The sequence below is a fragment of the Trichosurus vulpecula genome, chromosome 2, assembly GCF_011100635.1.
Source record: "Trichosurus vulpecula isolate mTriVul1 chromosome 2, mTriVul1.pri, whole genome shotgun sequence".
Lineage (NCBI taxonomy): Eukaryota > Metazoa > Chordata > Mammalia > Diprotodontia > Phalangeridae > Trichosurus > Trichosurus vulpecula.
In genome coordinates this window covers 405,221,096-405,236,226 of record NC_050574.1, presented here as the reverse complement: position 1 = coordinate 405,236,226, position 15,131 = coordinate 405,221,096, and the positions used below count along the sequence as shown (strand labels likewise).

Here is a 15,131-nt window from a genome sequence, read left to right as displayed (position 1 = left end):
GTTAAAGTGTTTACATCTGTAAATGGGAAGATGATATTGCTAACTCTTGAGAACAATATCTTTATTATGACATTTAGAGGGGTATACACAGATGAAAGGTGCGGGTATAAGTTTATTTTGATGTGATGATAAGAAAAAATAATTAAATAAGAGGTGGGAAAAAGAGGATTGTACTGGGGGGAAAAGAAAAGAGGAGGTAGAAAAGGGTAAATTACATCATATGAAGAAGTGGAAAGACCAATTACAGTAGAGGGAAAGAAAGGAAGGAGGTGAGCATTGGTTGAATCTTTCATCTGATTCAGTTCGAAAAGAGAATAACATATGCACTCAATTGTATGTAGAAATCTATCTTACCCCATAGGGAATAGGAGAGGAAAGGGGAAAGAAAAGGGAAGGCAGTGGTTAGAAGGGGAAGCAGAGTAAGGGAGGCAGTGGTCAGAAGCAAAACTGTTATGAGGAAGAAAAGAGAGAAAGGAGACAGAAAAGCATACTCAGTGGGGGGCGGGGGTGGAGAGAAAGACACAATTAGTAATCATAACTGTGGATGTGAATGAAATGAACTCTCCCATAAAATGGATGTGGATAGCAGAGTGGATTAAAAACCAGAATCCTGCAACATATTGTTCATGAGAACCACATTTGAAGCAGAGAGATACACACAGGGTAAAGATAAAGGGCTGGAGAAAAATATATTATGCTTCAATTTAAGTACAAAAAAAGGAAGTATAGTAATCTTGATCTCAGACATAGCAAAAACAAAAAAAATAGATTTAATTGAAAGAGATAAGGAAGGAAACAACATCCTGCTAAAAGTACCATAGAGAATGAAGCAATATTGATACTAAATATTTATCCACCAACTGGAATAGCATCCAAATTCTCAGAGGAGAACTGACGTATGTTACATATATTGCAGGAAGAAATAGACAGCAAAACCTCAACCTCCCCCTCTCAGAACTAGACAAATATAACCACAAAATAAACAAGAAAGAAGTTGAGTGAATAGAATTTTAGAAAAGTTAGAGAGATAATAGACCTCTGGAGAAAAGTGAATAGGGATAGAAAGGAATATATCCTTTACTTGCCAGTGCATGGCACATACACACAAAAAAATGACTATGTATTAGGCATTAAAACCTCACAATCAAATGCAGACAGACAGAAATATTAAATGCATCTTTTGCAGATCTTGATGAAATAAAATTTACATGTAATAAAGGGCCACTAAAAGATAGACTAAAAATTAAATTGAAACTACATAATCTAATCCTAAAAATAAGTGGGTCAAACAACAAATCATAACAACCAATCAATAAATTCATCCAAGAGAATTACAATAATTAGACAACATATTAGAACTCATGTGGTGCAGTTCAAAGCAGTTCTAAGGGGAAATTTTATTTCTCTCAGAGCTTACATGAATAAAATATAGAAAAAGGGAGATCAATGAATTGGGCATGCAACAAAAACCGAAAAAAAAAGCTAGAAAAAGAACAAATTAAAAATCCCCAATTGAATACCAAATTAGAAATTCTGAAAACAAAAGGAGAGAATAATAAAATTGAAATTAAGAAAAATATTGAACTAATCAATTTAACTAACAGTTGGTTTTATGAGAAAACCTGTAAAATAGATAAACCTTTGCTTAATTTGATTTTTTTTAAAAAAAGAAAAATGACAACTAAATTATCAGTATCAAAAATGAAAAAGGTGAATTCAGCTCCCATAAAGAGGAAATTAAAACAATAATGAGGAACTATTTTGCCCAAATGTATGCTAATAAATCTGACAATGTAAGTGAAAGGGATCTTTACAAACAAATAATAAATTGCCCAGTTTAAACAAAGAGGAAATGAAATACTTAAATAAATCCATTTCAGAAAAAGAAATTGAACAAGCTATCAATGAACTCCCTAAGAAAACAATCTCCAGGCCAGGTGGATTTACAAATGAATTCTACCAAACATTTAAGAAACAATTTGTGTTGTATGAAAGGAGAGAAGGTTAGCACTCCCCTTGATAAGGATGAAAGAGGTCCTAATGGCTTTATAACACATGTATACAGTTAAGCCATTGCAACCTACTCTTTGGCATCTAACCAAGTTTTTTTTTCATAACTGTAAATGTAAATGGGATTAACTTTCCCATAAAAAGGAAGCAGAGAGCAGAATGGATTAAAAACCATAATCCTACAATATGTTTTTATCAAAAACACATTTGAAACAGGGGGATACACACAGGGTAAAGGTAAAAGGATGGAATAGAAAATACTGTGTTTCAGCTAAAGCAAAAAAAAAAAGCAAGGAGGGGTAGCAATCCCAATTTCAGACAAAGCAAAAGCAAAGATAGATCTAATTAAAAGAGATAAGGAAGGACCCTATATCCTGCTAAAAGGCACCATAGACAATGACGCAATATCATTATTTAACATATATGCCCCGAGTGGTATAGCAGGCAAATTCTTAGAGGAGAAGTTAAGGGAGTTACAGGAAGAAATAGACAGCAAAACTATAGTAATGGGGGAACTCAACCTCCCCCTCTCTGCACTTGATAAATCTAACCTCAAAATAAATAATAAAGTGTCTAAGGAGGTGAATAGAATTTTAGAAAAGGCAGATATGATAGACTTCTGGAAAAAACTGAATAGGGATAAAAAGGAATATACTTTTTTTCTTAGCAGTACATGGCACATACTCAAAAATTGACCATATACTAGGGCATAAAAACCTCACAATCCAGTGCAGAAAGGCAGATGTAGTCAATGTATCCTTTTCAGATCATAATGTAATAAAAATAATTTGTAATAAAGGTCTACGGAAAAATAAACTAAAAATTAATTGGAAACGAAATAATCTAATCCTAAAGAATGAAGGGGCCAAAGAAAAAATCGTAGAAAAAATTAATAACTTCATTCAAGAGAATAACAATAATAAGACAACATATCAAAACTTATGGGGTGCAGCAAAAGCAGTTCTTAGGGGAAGTTTTATATCTCTAAATGTTTACATGAATAAAATAGAGAAAAAGGAGATCAACGAATTGGTCATGCAATTGAAAAAGCTAGAAAAAGAACAAATAGAAAATCCCCAATTAAATACCAAGTTACAAATACTGAAAATCAAAAGAAATTAATAAAATTGAAATCAAGAAAACTATTAAATTAATAAATAAAACTAAGACCTGATTTTATGAAAAAGCCAAAAAAAATTGATAAGCCTTTGGTCAATTTCATTTAAAAAAAGAAAGAAGAAAACCAAATTACAGTATCAAAAATGAAAAGGGTGAATTCACCCCCAATGAAGAGGAAATTAAAACAATAGTTAGGAATTATTTTGCCCAATTGTATGCCCACAAATTTGACAACCTTAGGGAAATGGATGAATATTTACAAAAATATAAATTGCCCAGGTTGAAAGAAGAGAATGTAAAATACCTAAATAACTCCATCTCATAAAAAGAAGCTGAGCGAACCATCAATGAACTTCCTAGGAAAAAATTGCCAGGGTCAGAAGGTTTTACATGTGAATATACTTTACAGAGTATTCCTATACTTTATAGACTATTTGAAACCATATGATCGTCTCAATAGATGCAGAAAAAGCCTTTGATAAAATACAACATACGCTCCTATGAAAAACTCTAGAAAGCATAGGAATAAATGGAGTCTTCCTTAAAATGATAAGTAGCATCTACCTAAAACCATCAGCAAGCATCATACATAATGGAGATAAGCTAGATGCATTCTTAATAAGATCAGGAGTGAAACAAGGATGACTATTATCACCCCTATTATTAAATTTGGTACTAGAAATTCTAGCTTTAGAAATAAGAGAAGAAAAAGAAATTGAAGGAATTGCGATAGGCCAAGAAGAAACCAAGTCATCACTCTTTGCAGATGATATGATGATTTACTTAGAGAATCAAGTAAAAAGCTACTTGAAATAATAGAAAAAAGATTTGCTCATTATAACAGCATAAGAAGAAGGAGGGGCTGGGATATGATCTGAGCATATCAATCCTTCTTTATTCCTTAGGGTTATATTATATGAACATATCCTCTGCCTCTCTATCCTGCTTAGGATTGTAAGCTGAATTTACAAGCCGCTGAGCTCTGCATAATACTTACAAAAGACTTTCATCATGAATCCTCATTTTGGAAAGGGAAATACTGTCATATCCCTTACTGGACAGAGCTTATAGTCTATCTAAAAACAAAATTAGAGAGAAAGTAAGGATATTTCATGGTAAAGAAAAACTCCAATAGCAATAATGTAATCTATGAAAAAAGTAATTAATAGCCTCACAAGCCTTTAAAAATATCTATCTATCTGTCTGTCTGTCTGTCTTTCTGTCTGTCTGTCTTTCTATCTATCTAATCACCACACATAGAATGAGGAGAAACTGACTCACTTCCTGCAGAGTCCTCATCTTCTTAACCACATGCTAGAAACTTCATTGAGTGTAAATTGACCAGGTTTTTAGAGGTGTTTACAAAGAGAATAAATAGTACATCATGTGGAAAAAGTCTAGGGTCAGAAGGACTCATCTCAGAATTTTATTTCTTCCTGCCAGGTAAGATACTTGAATTACTTTTCCAGGGTAAATGAGAATAACTTTTTAAGACTCTTAAAGGCAAGAGTTGGTTATAATTCCATAGGCATTATAATAATTTGGCTATTAATTTTACAAACCTTAACAATGAAAATTCTCTCTTCTTTGCTATATTCTGATGAGGTAGCTTCTACTCTAAGAAAGCTCCTAAAACATATTCTAAGATGTTTAATGTAACTTCTACCAATTCAAGAAAATGTGCTAAGTATGGCTATAATTACTTTTGTTACTATTTGTCCATACTGTGTAGCACAATCTTTATTTAAAACCAACAATGGAGAAAGGTTAATCTAATAAAGAGAATTCAAATGAAGCTTAATAAGGCAGTCAATTTCTTCTTAGTATTCACCTCCAATATTTGAGGAGAGGGAAAAAAGGGAAAATTGAATATAGAGCTCTGCCTATGTTAGGAGTTTTATTTATTGTGTTGAGGGTACCTGACATCTGTGGGGTGGGCATCTTTATCATTTAGTTGTTGTCGAATCAGTCAACTTATGTGCCTTGAAATTTTCTGCCCAACCTATGTGTTAGAGAACACATTCCTTTGCCTGTCCCAAGGTGAGAAATTCTACAATGGTATCTTGGAAGGAAATGGCATATTTAATATAAGGAAGTGCACTAAAGTATACAGAGCAAATTTAAGGGAGCAGCACAGGTATAAGAATGACAGTTTGTTAACAATAAAAAGTAGCTCCAGAGGGCCTCATGGAAAAATATGAAAGATTAGGGTAAGATATCAGAAAGATAAAGCTGATATGAATGAAAATAAGAGAGCAGGGATTGATGGACAAGGTATCCCACAACTTTGAATCAGATTCTGAGCATATTCAGATATATATATAGTCACAACTCTTAAAATAGTAAGGCAATATTGCCTCACAGGGTTTTGGACCATATTCTTGGGAACAATAGACCACTCCTTATCTCACACATGATGATATGACTTGAGAGGGCAAAACTTGTGGACTGCGTACATCATATACATATACATATATACACACACATATGCATATATGTGTGTATATATGTATATACATGCATATGTGTATATACACATAGGTACATACATATGTACACACCTATGCCTACATCATACACATATACATGTATATGTGTATATACATGTATTATGTGTGTATATATATATATATAATAAACACTTTCAGAAAATTAATCAATACTAGATATGGTAAAAACTGAATAACATCTTCCTAAATCTGTAATATTATATTGTCAAGCTTTTAGATAGTGGATAGGAGAGAGGAGAGACTAGGAGCAACTTTTATTGATCAGACTAAATCTGGAGCATTGTTTTAAGTTTTGGGTGCAATACTTTAGGACAAATTTAGAAAAGAAGAAACACATCCAGAAAATAACAACCAGGATGTTGAAAGGAATGGAAACCAACTATATGAGAATGGATAATGGATTATCAGAATGGTTGGTGTTTAACCAAGATAAAAGAAGAATTATGGGGGACATGAAAATTGCTTTCTGCATAGATTTTAAACTTTCCTGCTTGACATAAATGGGCAAAACTCTGAGTAATGGGTGGGAGTTTTGATGCAATTGCTTTAGGTTCTATATAAGGAATAAAGTTCTGGATAATCAACATTGTCTAAAAGTAAGATTATTGTATTGCAATTACATAGGTTTCCTTCACTTGAAGATCTTTGTACAGACACTAATCACTGGGGATGCTGCAGGAATTGTTTGTGCTCATGTTGGACTGAATTAATTCTGTGGTGCCTTCTAAGTTTAGATTCTTTCATCCTTCTGATCCTAGGTGAATAAAGCATTTGCAATCCTTGAAAAGGGTGCTAGATTTAGATACAAAGTACTTGAGTTTGAATCTTACCTCTCGTACGTAGTACACATGCTACCTTGGACAAGTTACAACCTCTCTGTACCTCAACACATTATCCGAAAGATGAAGACAAAGAAATCATAATAGGTGTCCTTTAAGGATCCTTTAAGCTCTAAATCTAATTTATGGTCCCATGTTTTAATTCAATTTGAATTATTGTTACATAACTCAAGAAACATCTTATAAAGACCTTCTTTGAACATTGCACTGAGCTAGATATTGGGTGGGAAGTTGGAAAGTAAAAACTGTGCAGTCATTGACCTTAAGGAACTTATATATTAAAAGATATGATAGAGCTTCCTTTTCTCTTTTGCGGCGGCCTCCAGCATGCCTTCCCGACTAAGGAAGACGCGGAAGCTCCGCGGGCACGTCAGCCACTGCCACGGGCGCATCGGCAAGCACCGGAAGCACCCCAGAGGCCGCGGGAATGCAGGAGGGCTGCACCATCACCGAATCAACTTCGACAAATATCATCCAGGTTACTTCGGGAAAGTGGGTATGAGGCATTACCACTTGAAGAAGAACCAGAGCTACTGCCCAACTGTCAACCTTGATAAGCTGTGGACGCTAGTCAGTGAGCAGACCAGGATTAATGCTGCCAAAAACAAGGAGGGGCTTGCCCCTATCATTGATGTTGTACGGTCGGGCTATTACAAAGTTCTAGGAAAAGGGAAACTCCCCAAGCAGCCAGTCATCGTGAAGGCAAAGTTCTTCAGCAGAAGAGCAGAGGAAAAAATCAAGGGTGTTGGTGGAGCCTGTGTCCTTGTGGCATAAAAATCTAATGTTATCAAATAAAACAAATTCTTTATTAAAAACAAAAAAAAAAAAGATATGATAAATCTAAAAATAATGCATTGTCAAATATAAACAGGAATAAGGAATTGTCAAGGAAGTCTTTAGACAAAGTTTTATCAGTAAAATGAATTGTTGTTTGGAATTTGTGAAGAGTACATGGAAAAAGCAGCATCTGATCTGGTTCTTGAAAAAGGTAATATGTATCTTTGGCTTGGGCAACAGTTTATTTGAAGTCATGGTAGTGAGGAAAGACAAGAAGAGATCAAATAAGATCTAGTATTCTAGTTTGTTTTCAGTGCCAGGTGTATGCGAAGGAGTATAATGAAGTAAAGGAGGAAAGATGGGTTGAATCCCTATTTATGAATTTCATAGTTATCTATAATGCTATGTGGGAAGCATTTACGAGCCAGTGACTGATTTAAAGTTTATGAATCCCATTATTTGAACTATAATTTAGGAGAATTATTTTGACTGTTTTATAGAGAAAGCATTGAAGATGTATTGAATCATGGATATCAGTTAGTTGGTCATCGTGATTGTAAGATGAGAGGTAATGAATACTTTAAATAGGTATTAGCTGTGGGAGTAGAAATACTACATTTTGAAGGAAGAATCTAGATTATTTGGCAACAGAATTCATATGGCAGATGAAGCTGAATCAAAGATTAGGTTTCCTGATGAGGTGAATAAGAAGATGCTATGCCATCTAACAAAAAATGGGAAATATGAGTGGAAGAGTAAGCATTAAGGAGGCTAATGAGTTCATTTTTGGATGTATTGAGTTTGAGACATGCATTTGGAGATACCTAATAGTCAGAAGGAATTGTGGAATTCGCAAGAGAAATTGAGGTTGGACTTATAGATCTGGAATTCATCTCCACAGATATCTAAATTGAAACCATGGGAGTAGATATAAGTGCAATAGGGAAAGAAGAAAAATGGATATAAGACAAAACATTGGGAATTATTGAAATTTCTAGATCAGGAGGAGGAAGATGAACCAGCAAAGACACTGATAAGAAGGAATGTTCAGTCAGGTAGCAGGAGATCCAAGAGGCAGTATTATCACAGAAGCTAAGAGAGAAGGTGAGAAGGAGGGGAGGGTAAAAAAAAAGTGAAAAGCTTCCAAAAGGTGATTGAGAATGAGCATTAAAAAGGGGTGAGGTGGTCAAAGCGAAGAGAGGAACCAAAAATAAATTTCATCCATTTCAAACTTTTTGAAATGTTTTAGTTCTTGAATTTATAATAGATGAACATTTTAAAAAGTGAAATTGCTTTTATGTATGTGTGTGTATGTGTATATATACATATATATGTATGTGTGTGTGTGTGACTGTGTGTATGTACGCATTTTATTTCAAATGCTTAGAATGGTGAATAGCTTGTATCTCACCCAGATACTTGCTTTCTATTTTTATTTTTCAGTAAGCTTGTTACCTTCCCTGCTTTATTTCCTATAATTTATTTCTCTTAAGAATTACCCAGTATTCCCATTCCTTATTAGTGACTGTCTGCTTCCTCTGTAACTGCCATACCATTTTATTGGAATTAATTTGCTTAAAAATACAACCAAATAGCCCAGTTATTTTTTGAGAAGGAAGGACGGAAATATTCAGTTTTAGAGAATGTCAAATCTTAATGTATAAGCACTGGTTTCTCTAACTGCTTCTATCATAGTCCCAAATTACACACACACACACACACACACACACACACACACACATACATGTACACACACATAAACACACATGTGTATGTGACTACTGACATTTACACACTAATACAGTGTGTAACTATTCTGTGTGTTTAACTAATGACAAATATCCAGATGGTTTGAAATTCTCTCTCTTTACCAGATATCTCACCTGCACTCCTTGGAGAAAATTAACGATCCATGAAATGATCAGAAATGTGCACCAGAAGGCATAAGAAGAAGCAATCAATATGGTTAATTCAAAAACTGCTTTTAGATAATAGGATAATGGAAAGGTGGTGCTTGCCAGATGGCCAGGCTACTCTAGCATGTGTTTTTATTTCGATACTTGCTTAAATTTATAGATATTTTATTTATCCAGAATTGTAATGCAAAAATAATTTTTAATGCTTAGTAGAGAATGAGATCATAAATCTAGAAAGATATTAGAAAACTAAAACTAACTTACTTATTTTCAAATTATAGTACTTGAAAATATAGAGAAATGGCTTATTTTTTTCTTTATTAAAGTAAATGAGCAAATAGAAAAAAAAGTTTTGTTTTTTTTTTTTTTTGGTTATAGACCTTTGTGTAATTTTGGTAACAGTATGGGACCTTTCTCAAAATAATGATTTATAAAATGAAAGAAATGCTAAAATTTAGTTAGAGATGAGTGAAACTAAAGATATAAATTTATTCCCATACAAGGGCATGATTTCCCTGAAACGTGTCAATGGACAGCGTCACTTCTATCATAGTCTCAAATTACACACACACACACACACACACACACACACACACACACACAGAGTAAAACTCAGTGTGACTAGATTCAGATTAAGAATCTCTGCCAGAGAAGATATTTATAAGCATAAACCATGTTCTTTTGTTCTTTCTTTCTCTCTCTGCCTCTCACTCTGTCTCTGTCTGTCTCTTTCTTTTTCCTTATCACTCTTGTTGTCATTTTTTTCTAGTCTATCCATAAAACACACAGATTTGATTTCAATTTAGACAGATATATAATTGGGTATAAATATAAAGTGAGTTTTCTCTCTGGGGTCTTATTCCACACACCAATTAAATTGCAGTTTGGTAATATAAAGTAAAATGATCCTAGCTTAATGTGACCATTCCTGGGTGGACAGTATGATATGGTAGAGAAAGAAAATGATAAACTAGGAATTCTGGGTTGAAAAATTTCTGCCACTTAGTTGCTATAGGTCCTGGGCAAATTACTTAACTAAGTGATTAAAGTGTACTTAACTTATACTTAACTAAACAAATCAGGAAACATGATATTTTGAAGTAAAAAGATACAATTCAAAGAACTATATTTTTACTGTGTTTGCTCTTAATATTTGTGAGTTGGGCTTTATATTATGGTTACTTCCAGGCATGTAACTTCTATGACTACAATATCTGTGTTTAGAAGCCTTTTTTATTACCCTAAAGAGCACTTTATTTTGAGCATTTTTAAAATTCTTCAATTCTTTTCAGTTTATTATATTACAATATATATTTCAATTTTATCAGGTTCATACTTGAAACATAGAATGTGAGTGCTCAAAGAGGCAATAGAAATGTAACCACATTTTACCAGTGAGGAAAATGAGCCTCAAAAAGGTGAAGCAATAATATTTATTTTAATTAAGAGAAAAACATTCTCTTTCTCACACCTTTGAGGGGAAAAAAATAAAAACAAGAATAAAATTCTTCTAACAGAAATGACCGGTCAAACAACAACAACAATAATAAAACCCCTCATTGGTGGTGTCATCTATCTGAGACCATATCTCTCTGTTGAGAGGTGAATAGAATCTTTTACCATCAGTCCTCTGGAATCATGGATTTTCATTGTATTGATCAGGCTGCTTACAGCTTTCATAATTTTTTAATAATTAAAATTGTGGTTGTCATTGTATATATTATTCTCCTGGCTCTGCTCATTTGATTCTTCATTGGTTTATACATGTCTTCCAAATTCTTCATTTTTATTATATGATTGTTACAGCACAAATTATAAATTTCCCAGTATCATGCATTGAGGACCAAGGTCTTATGATTCTTAGTTCAGAGCTTTTCTCTTATACCACGCTGCTTCTCTTAATATATGAGACATTCTGTTAGGTTCTATGGGAGTATATCATTTGAAAAGAAGTGAACTCTTCAATCAGGAACTTTACATTCCAGAAGGGATAATAGGAAAAATTCAAGTATTACAAGGAGGCAAGGCTATGATTTAAGTGCCATTAGAAAAAGATGATAGTAAAATGTTTTCAGTTTTCAGATGAGGAAAAGATTGGGAAGAAATGGAATGCTATTTGAGCTATGCAAATTTCTCATGGCCCCAAATAAAATTAGGCTAGTACTGAAAATAAACCAGATTGGGGAACAGCACAAATTTCACTATAACTTGGAAATATAATTTGAAAGACTTCTTTTTAAACCTCTTTTAGGCAGTTGTATTGGTTAGTATGTGTGAAAGAACAAAATTAGGCAAAAAGCTTTATTGGTTTCATGTATGTTTTGAAAATTCCATGATACCTCTGGAGCTAATCTAAAGACCTATGTTTATCCTGGGGCTGGGTTCATTTAATGTGTCTAGAAGTTGGTGATAGAAGGATTCCCAACTGTTAGACTCCAGAAAAATAGTAAACTTCCTTCAAGACCCAATTCTTATACAATGTCCTAAGGCAAAGTAGAAAAACTATCCCTACCCTCAGTAGTTAGAGCTATCTCCCAAATTCTCCAGTAACACTAATCTGTTTAGATAAGTACATTGTAAAGTGTATTAGAATAATATGACCCCAGTGCAGGAACATTTTTTTCCTTTTTTTTTTCTTTTTGTTCTGTTAGAATCCCCAACTCCTTTTCTGCTAGTGCATTGGAGTTGTTGTTCAGTCCTTTTTCTGTCCTGTCCTTATATAGGGTTTCCTTGAGAAAGATACTGGAGTGGTTTGCCATTTCCTTCTTCAGCTCATTCTATAGATGAAGAAACTGAGGCAAGCAGGGTTAAATGACTTGCCCAAAGTCATAGAGCTAGTAAATGTCTGAGGCCAGATTTGAACTCAGGAAGATGAGTTTGGGTAGAGGTGCTAAAGACAGGCAATATTCTGTTGTATGGATAATATGTTCTGTCCTGGTATATGGATGATGGATTTGGTGAGAAGTTTTGAAAACAATGTCAGCAGATAATGATGAAGCTGCACCCAGAGATCTGTCTGTCAAAGTGGTTTTGAAATGGAAGAGGAAATTTGTTATGGTAAAACATTTAGAGGTAATTGACAGGCAACTTTAAATTCAACAAATTGTGGGCAGAAAAGTAGGATAGATTTTTAGAAGATACGAAATGTGATAAGACAAGGTCCTTGCCCCAGGGAAAGTTAACATTAAGTAGAGAAAGATCAAAGGGAAGAATATTCACTCTGGTTAGGTCATTGACATTTTAACACAAAAACTTTTAAAAGATATTTAAAGGGGATAAGAACAAATACATTGCTATCCCAATTTAACAGAATTAATTTAAAATTTTAATGTCTTTTTAAAAATATGTTCAAATACTCTCATCTTTGTCCACATTGATCTGGGGTTCCCCTCAGTGATAAAGATTACATGTTATGCATGCCTGTCAATCCTGTATAATGTTTATCCATGTCTGCCTAGAAATTTGCCAGAGGGGGCCCACCAATATGATGCAAACCTGTTAGATCAATCTGACATTTGTCATCCCTCACCTTCACCATGTGACCAACCCATCTTCTCTTCCTATCATGTAGATCCTTGATGATATCTGTTACCCCCATTCTTCAGATTTCTTTATTGGTTATATGCAATAAGCTACTCATCATCACACATAGTGTAATATGCATTTTTATTTTCTTGAAGACATATTTCAAATTGTGTTGTCATGAAGCAATACTGGGACAGATTATTTTAAAAGGGGGTGTTTGATTTCATGGGAATCTTCAGGACCTTACAGGAATTTTACATTTTTTTCAAAAACAATCCAGGCCATTCTCTATCTCCTGGCCAACTCTAAGCCCAATACACAATCCAAGTATATTATCAGTCCCAGGTACACGCACACACATGCACACACACACACACAGACACACACACACACACACACAAAGTGTCCCTCAGAAGAAAATGCACTTTACTAAATAATTAAATAACATGTTGTTATGCACACATACATATATCTTATACACTTAATGACAGTTATATGAACAAATAAAATATGAAATACACATAAATCACAAAATATGAACTTTTTAAGGTTAAAGATCAAAATAAAGGATGCTTATTGCCTAAATGACAACTTTTTTTGGATTGAAGAAATACAGAACTTTTCCATACATGCATGTGATACATGTATATACACATATGTGCATACAATACATATGTATATATTCATATATAATATAAATATACATATTACATATTTACATATAGACTTAGGGGCAAGTACTATAAGCAGGTATTTATATCTAGATACATACATCTTTATGTATTTATGTATAGATTTAATAAAGCGCATTTTCTTCTTAGTGACAGTCAAATGCTGAAATATTTTACAAATGTGCATATATTTAAATCCAATTAAATTCTTACACTATTATTTCAATTTTTATATCAATGAGTTGTTTTAGCCAATATCTTTGTGTGTGTACATACATACATGTATATACATACACATATTGACATTCACATATGTATACATATACATATACACATACACACACACATATATGAAAAAAGATATACAAATATGGGAACAGGTAGGTGAGTGTAATGGTAAGCAAAGTGGGACTCTGATGCTGTTTTTTTCTTTTAGAGTGCTTCTCAGCACTAAGTGCTTTTGATTGAGCCTTGCCTTTGTTTGAATCAAGAATCTTTGATGACCTGCTTAAGTCAAAAGAAAGCCTAAGTCACATGAGTTTAAGTCACATGTTTGTGACACCTTCTTTGGGCTGACCCTGAAGAAGTGCACATATACTCTGACCTTATCATTTTCTTTGGGAGCTCACTCATTGGAAGAGTGTTCCTGTGACTTGGTACTCTGGGTAGCCATTAAGGAGCCCCATTTAGGAGAGTGGAGGGGGGCACTTTGAAAACCCAGATGTTGGTGCTTCTCTCTCTGGTAATTATATATGGGCAGTTAGCACTGACTGCTGATCTGTGTTAGTTGCTCTGTTTATATAACTTCTGCTTGTAATTTCTATTTTTGTTTTCTCTTAAGTTCAGGATGCTTTTTTCCTCTGAACTAAGTGTATGATATATGTATGGTTAATTAAAGTGATATTGTAAACCCCTTAAAGTTGCTTTCCTTAGCAAAGCAGATCAAAGAACCTGTGCTAGCAGCTCTCCTGTGTGCTGGTGTTATTGGCCTTACACCTCCACAGCAGCTACTAGTAGCACTGTTATTACGGTGAGAAAAGGTAAAGTGATTTTCTAAATTAAATATAGAAAAACCATTGGGGTTTTTTGATGATTTAATCTAAATTTGTTAACTTGATCCTGTTTCCTAGCCAACCAATATACTTAGGGGACTTGTTAAGGAAGATTTTCCTAAAGCAAGATTTTTAAATTCACTGAATCATAAAATCTCAAAGTGAGAAGGGACTTGAGACCTAGGCCAATACCTACTGAAGAAGAATATGTTCAATAATTAATATGTGAAAAGTAAGCATGGAACTTTTGCTTGAACTCCAGGAAGTGAGATCCTACTACCTTTCAAGGCAGTCCATTTCACTTTGGATTAAGTCTAATTGTTGGTGAATTTTTCTTTGCAGAAAGCCCAAGTTTGTTGTTTTTCAGTTTTTACCTTAGTGCTTTTTATCAAATAAAAGCCCTTGTTAAAGATACAGTTCATGCTATCCCCTATCACAAGTTTTTTTCTTCCCCAGGCTAAAAAATACAAACCCAGTTCTTTTACTTATCAACATACTTTCTTAAACGTGGGACCCTTAATTGAACATAATAGTCAGAATGTAAGACAGAGTAACATGAGGCTATCAGTAGCCTAGTCTTAGAAATCATGTTTATTTCAATAGAGTCACAAACTTTTAGGTGCCATTTTGTATTGCTTATTGATGTTGAATTTTTAGTGTACTAAAAATCTGAAATACTTTAAAGGGACTTCATTCTAGTCATGATTTCTAC

General features: G+C 33.7%; 1 protein-coding gene and 1 non-coding gene across 2 annotated transcripts; both read left to right on the top strand.

The window, feature by feature from the left end:
- Positions 1–1,981: 1,981 nt before the first annotated feature.
- Positions 1,982–2,110, top strand: LOC118840589. The gene has a single exon (XR_005009764.1). It is a non-coding gene; the product is annotated as a U6atac minor spliceosomal RNA (small nuclear RNA).
- Positions 2,111–6,777: 4,667 nt separating this feature from the next.
- Positions 6,778–7,298, top strand: LOC118838654 (60S ribosomal protein L27a-like). The gene has a single exon (XM_036746001.1). The coding sequence runs from the start codon at positions 6,806–6,808 to the stop codon at positions 7,250–7,252; it is 447 nt and encodes a 148-aa protein (XP_036601896.1). The 5' UTR covers positions 6,778–6,805; the 3' UTR covers positions 7,253–7,298.
- The last annotated feature ends 7,833 nt before the right edge of the window (positions 7,299–15,131 follow it).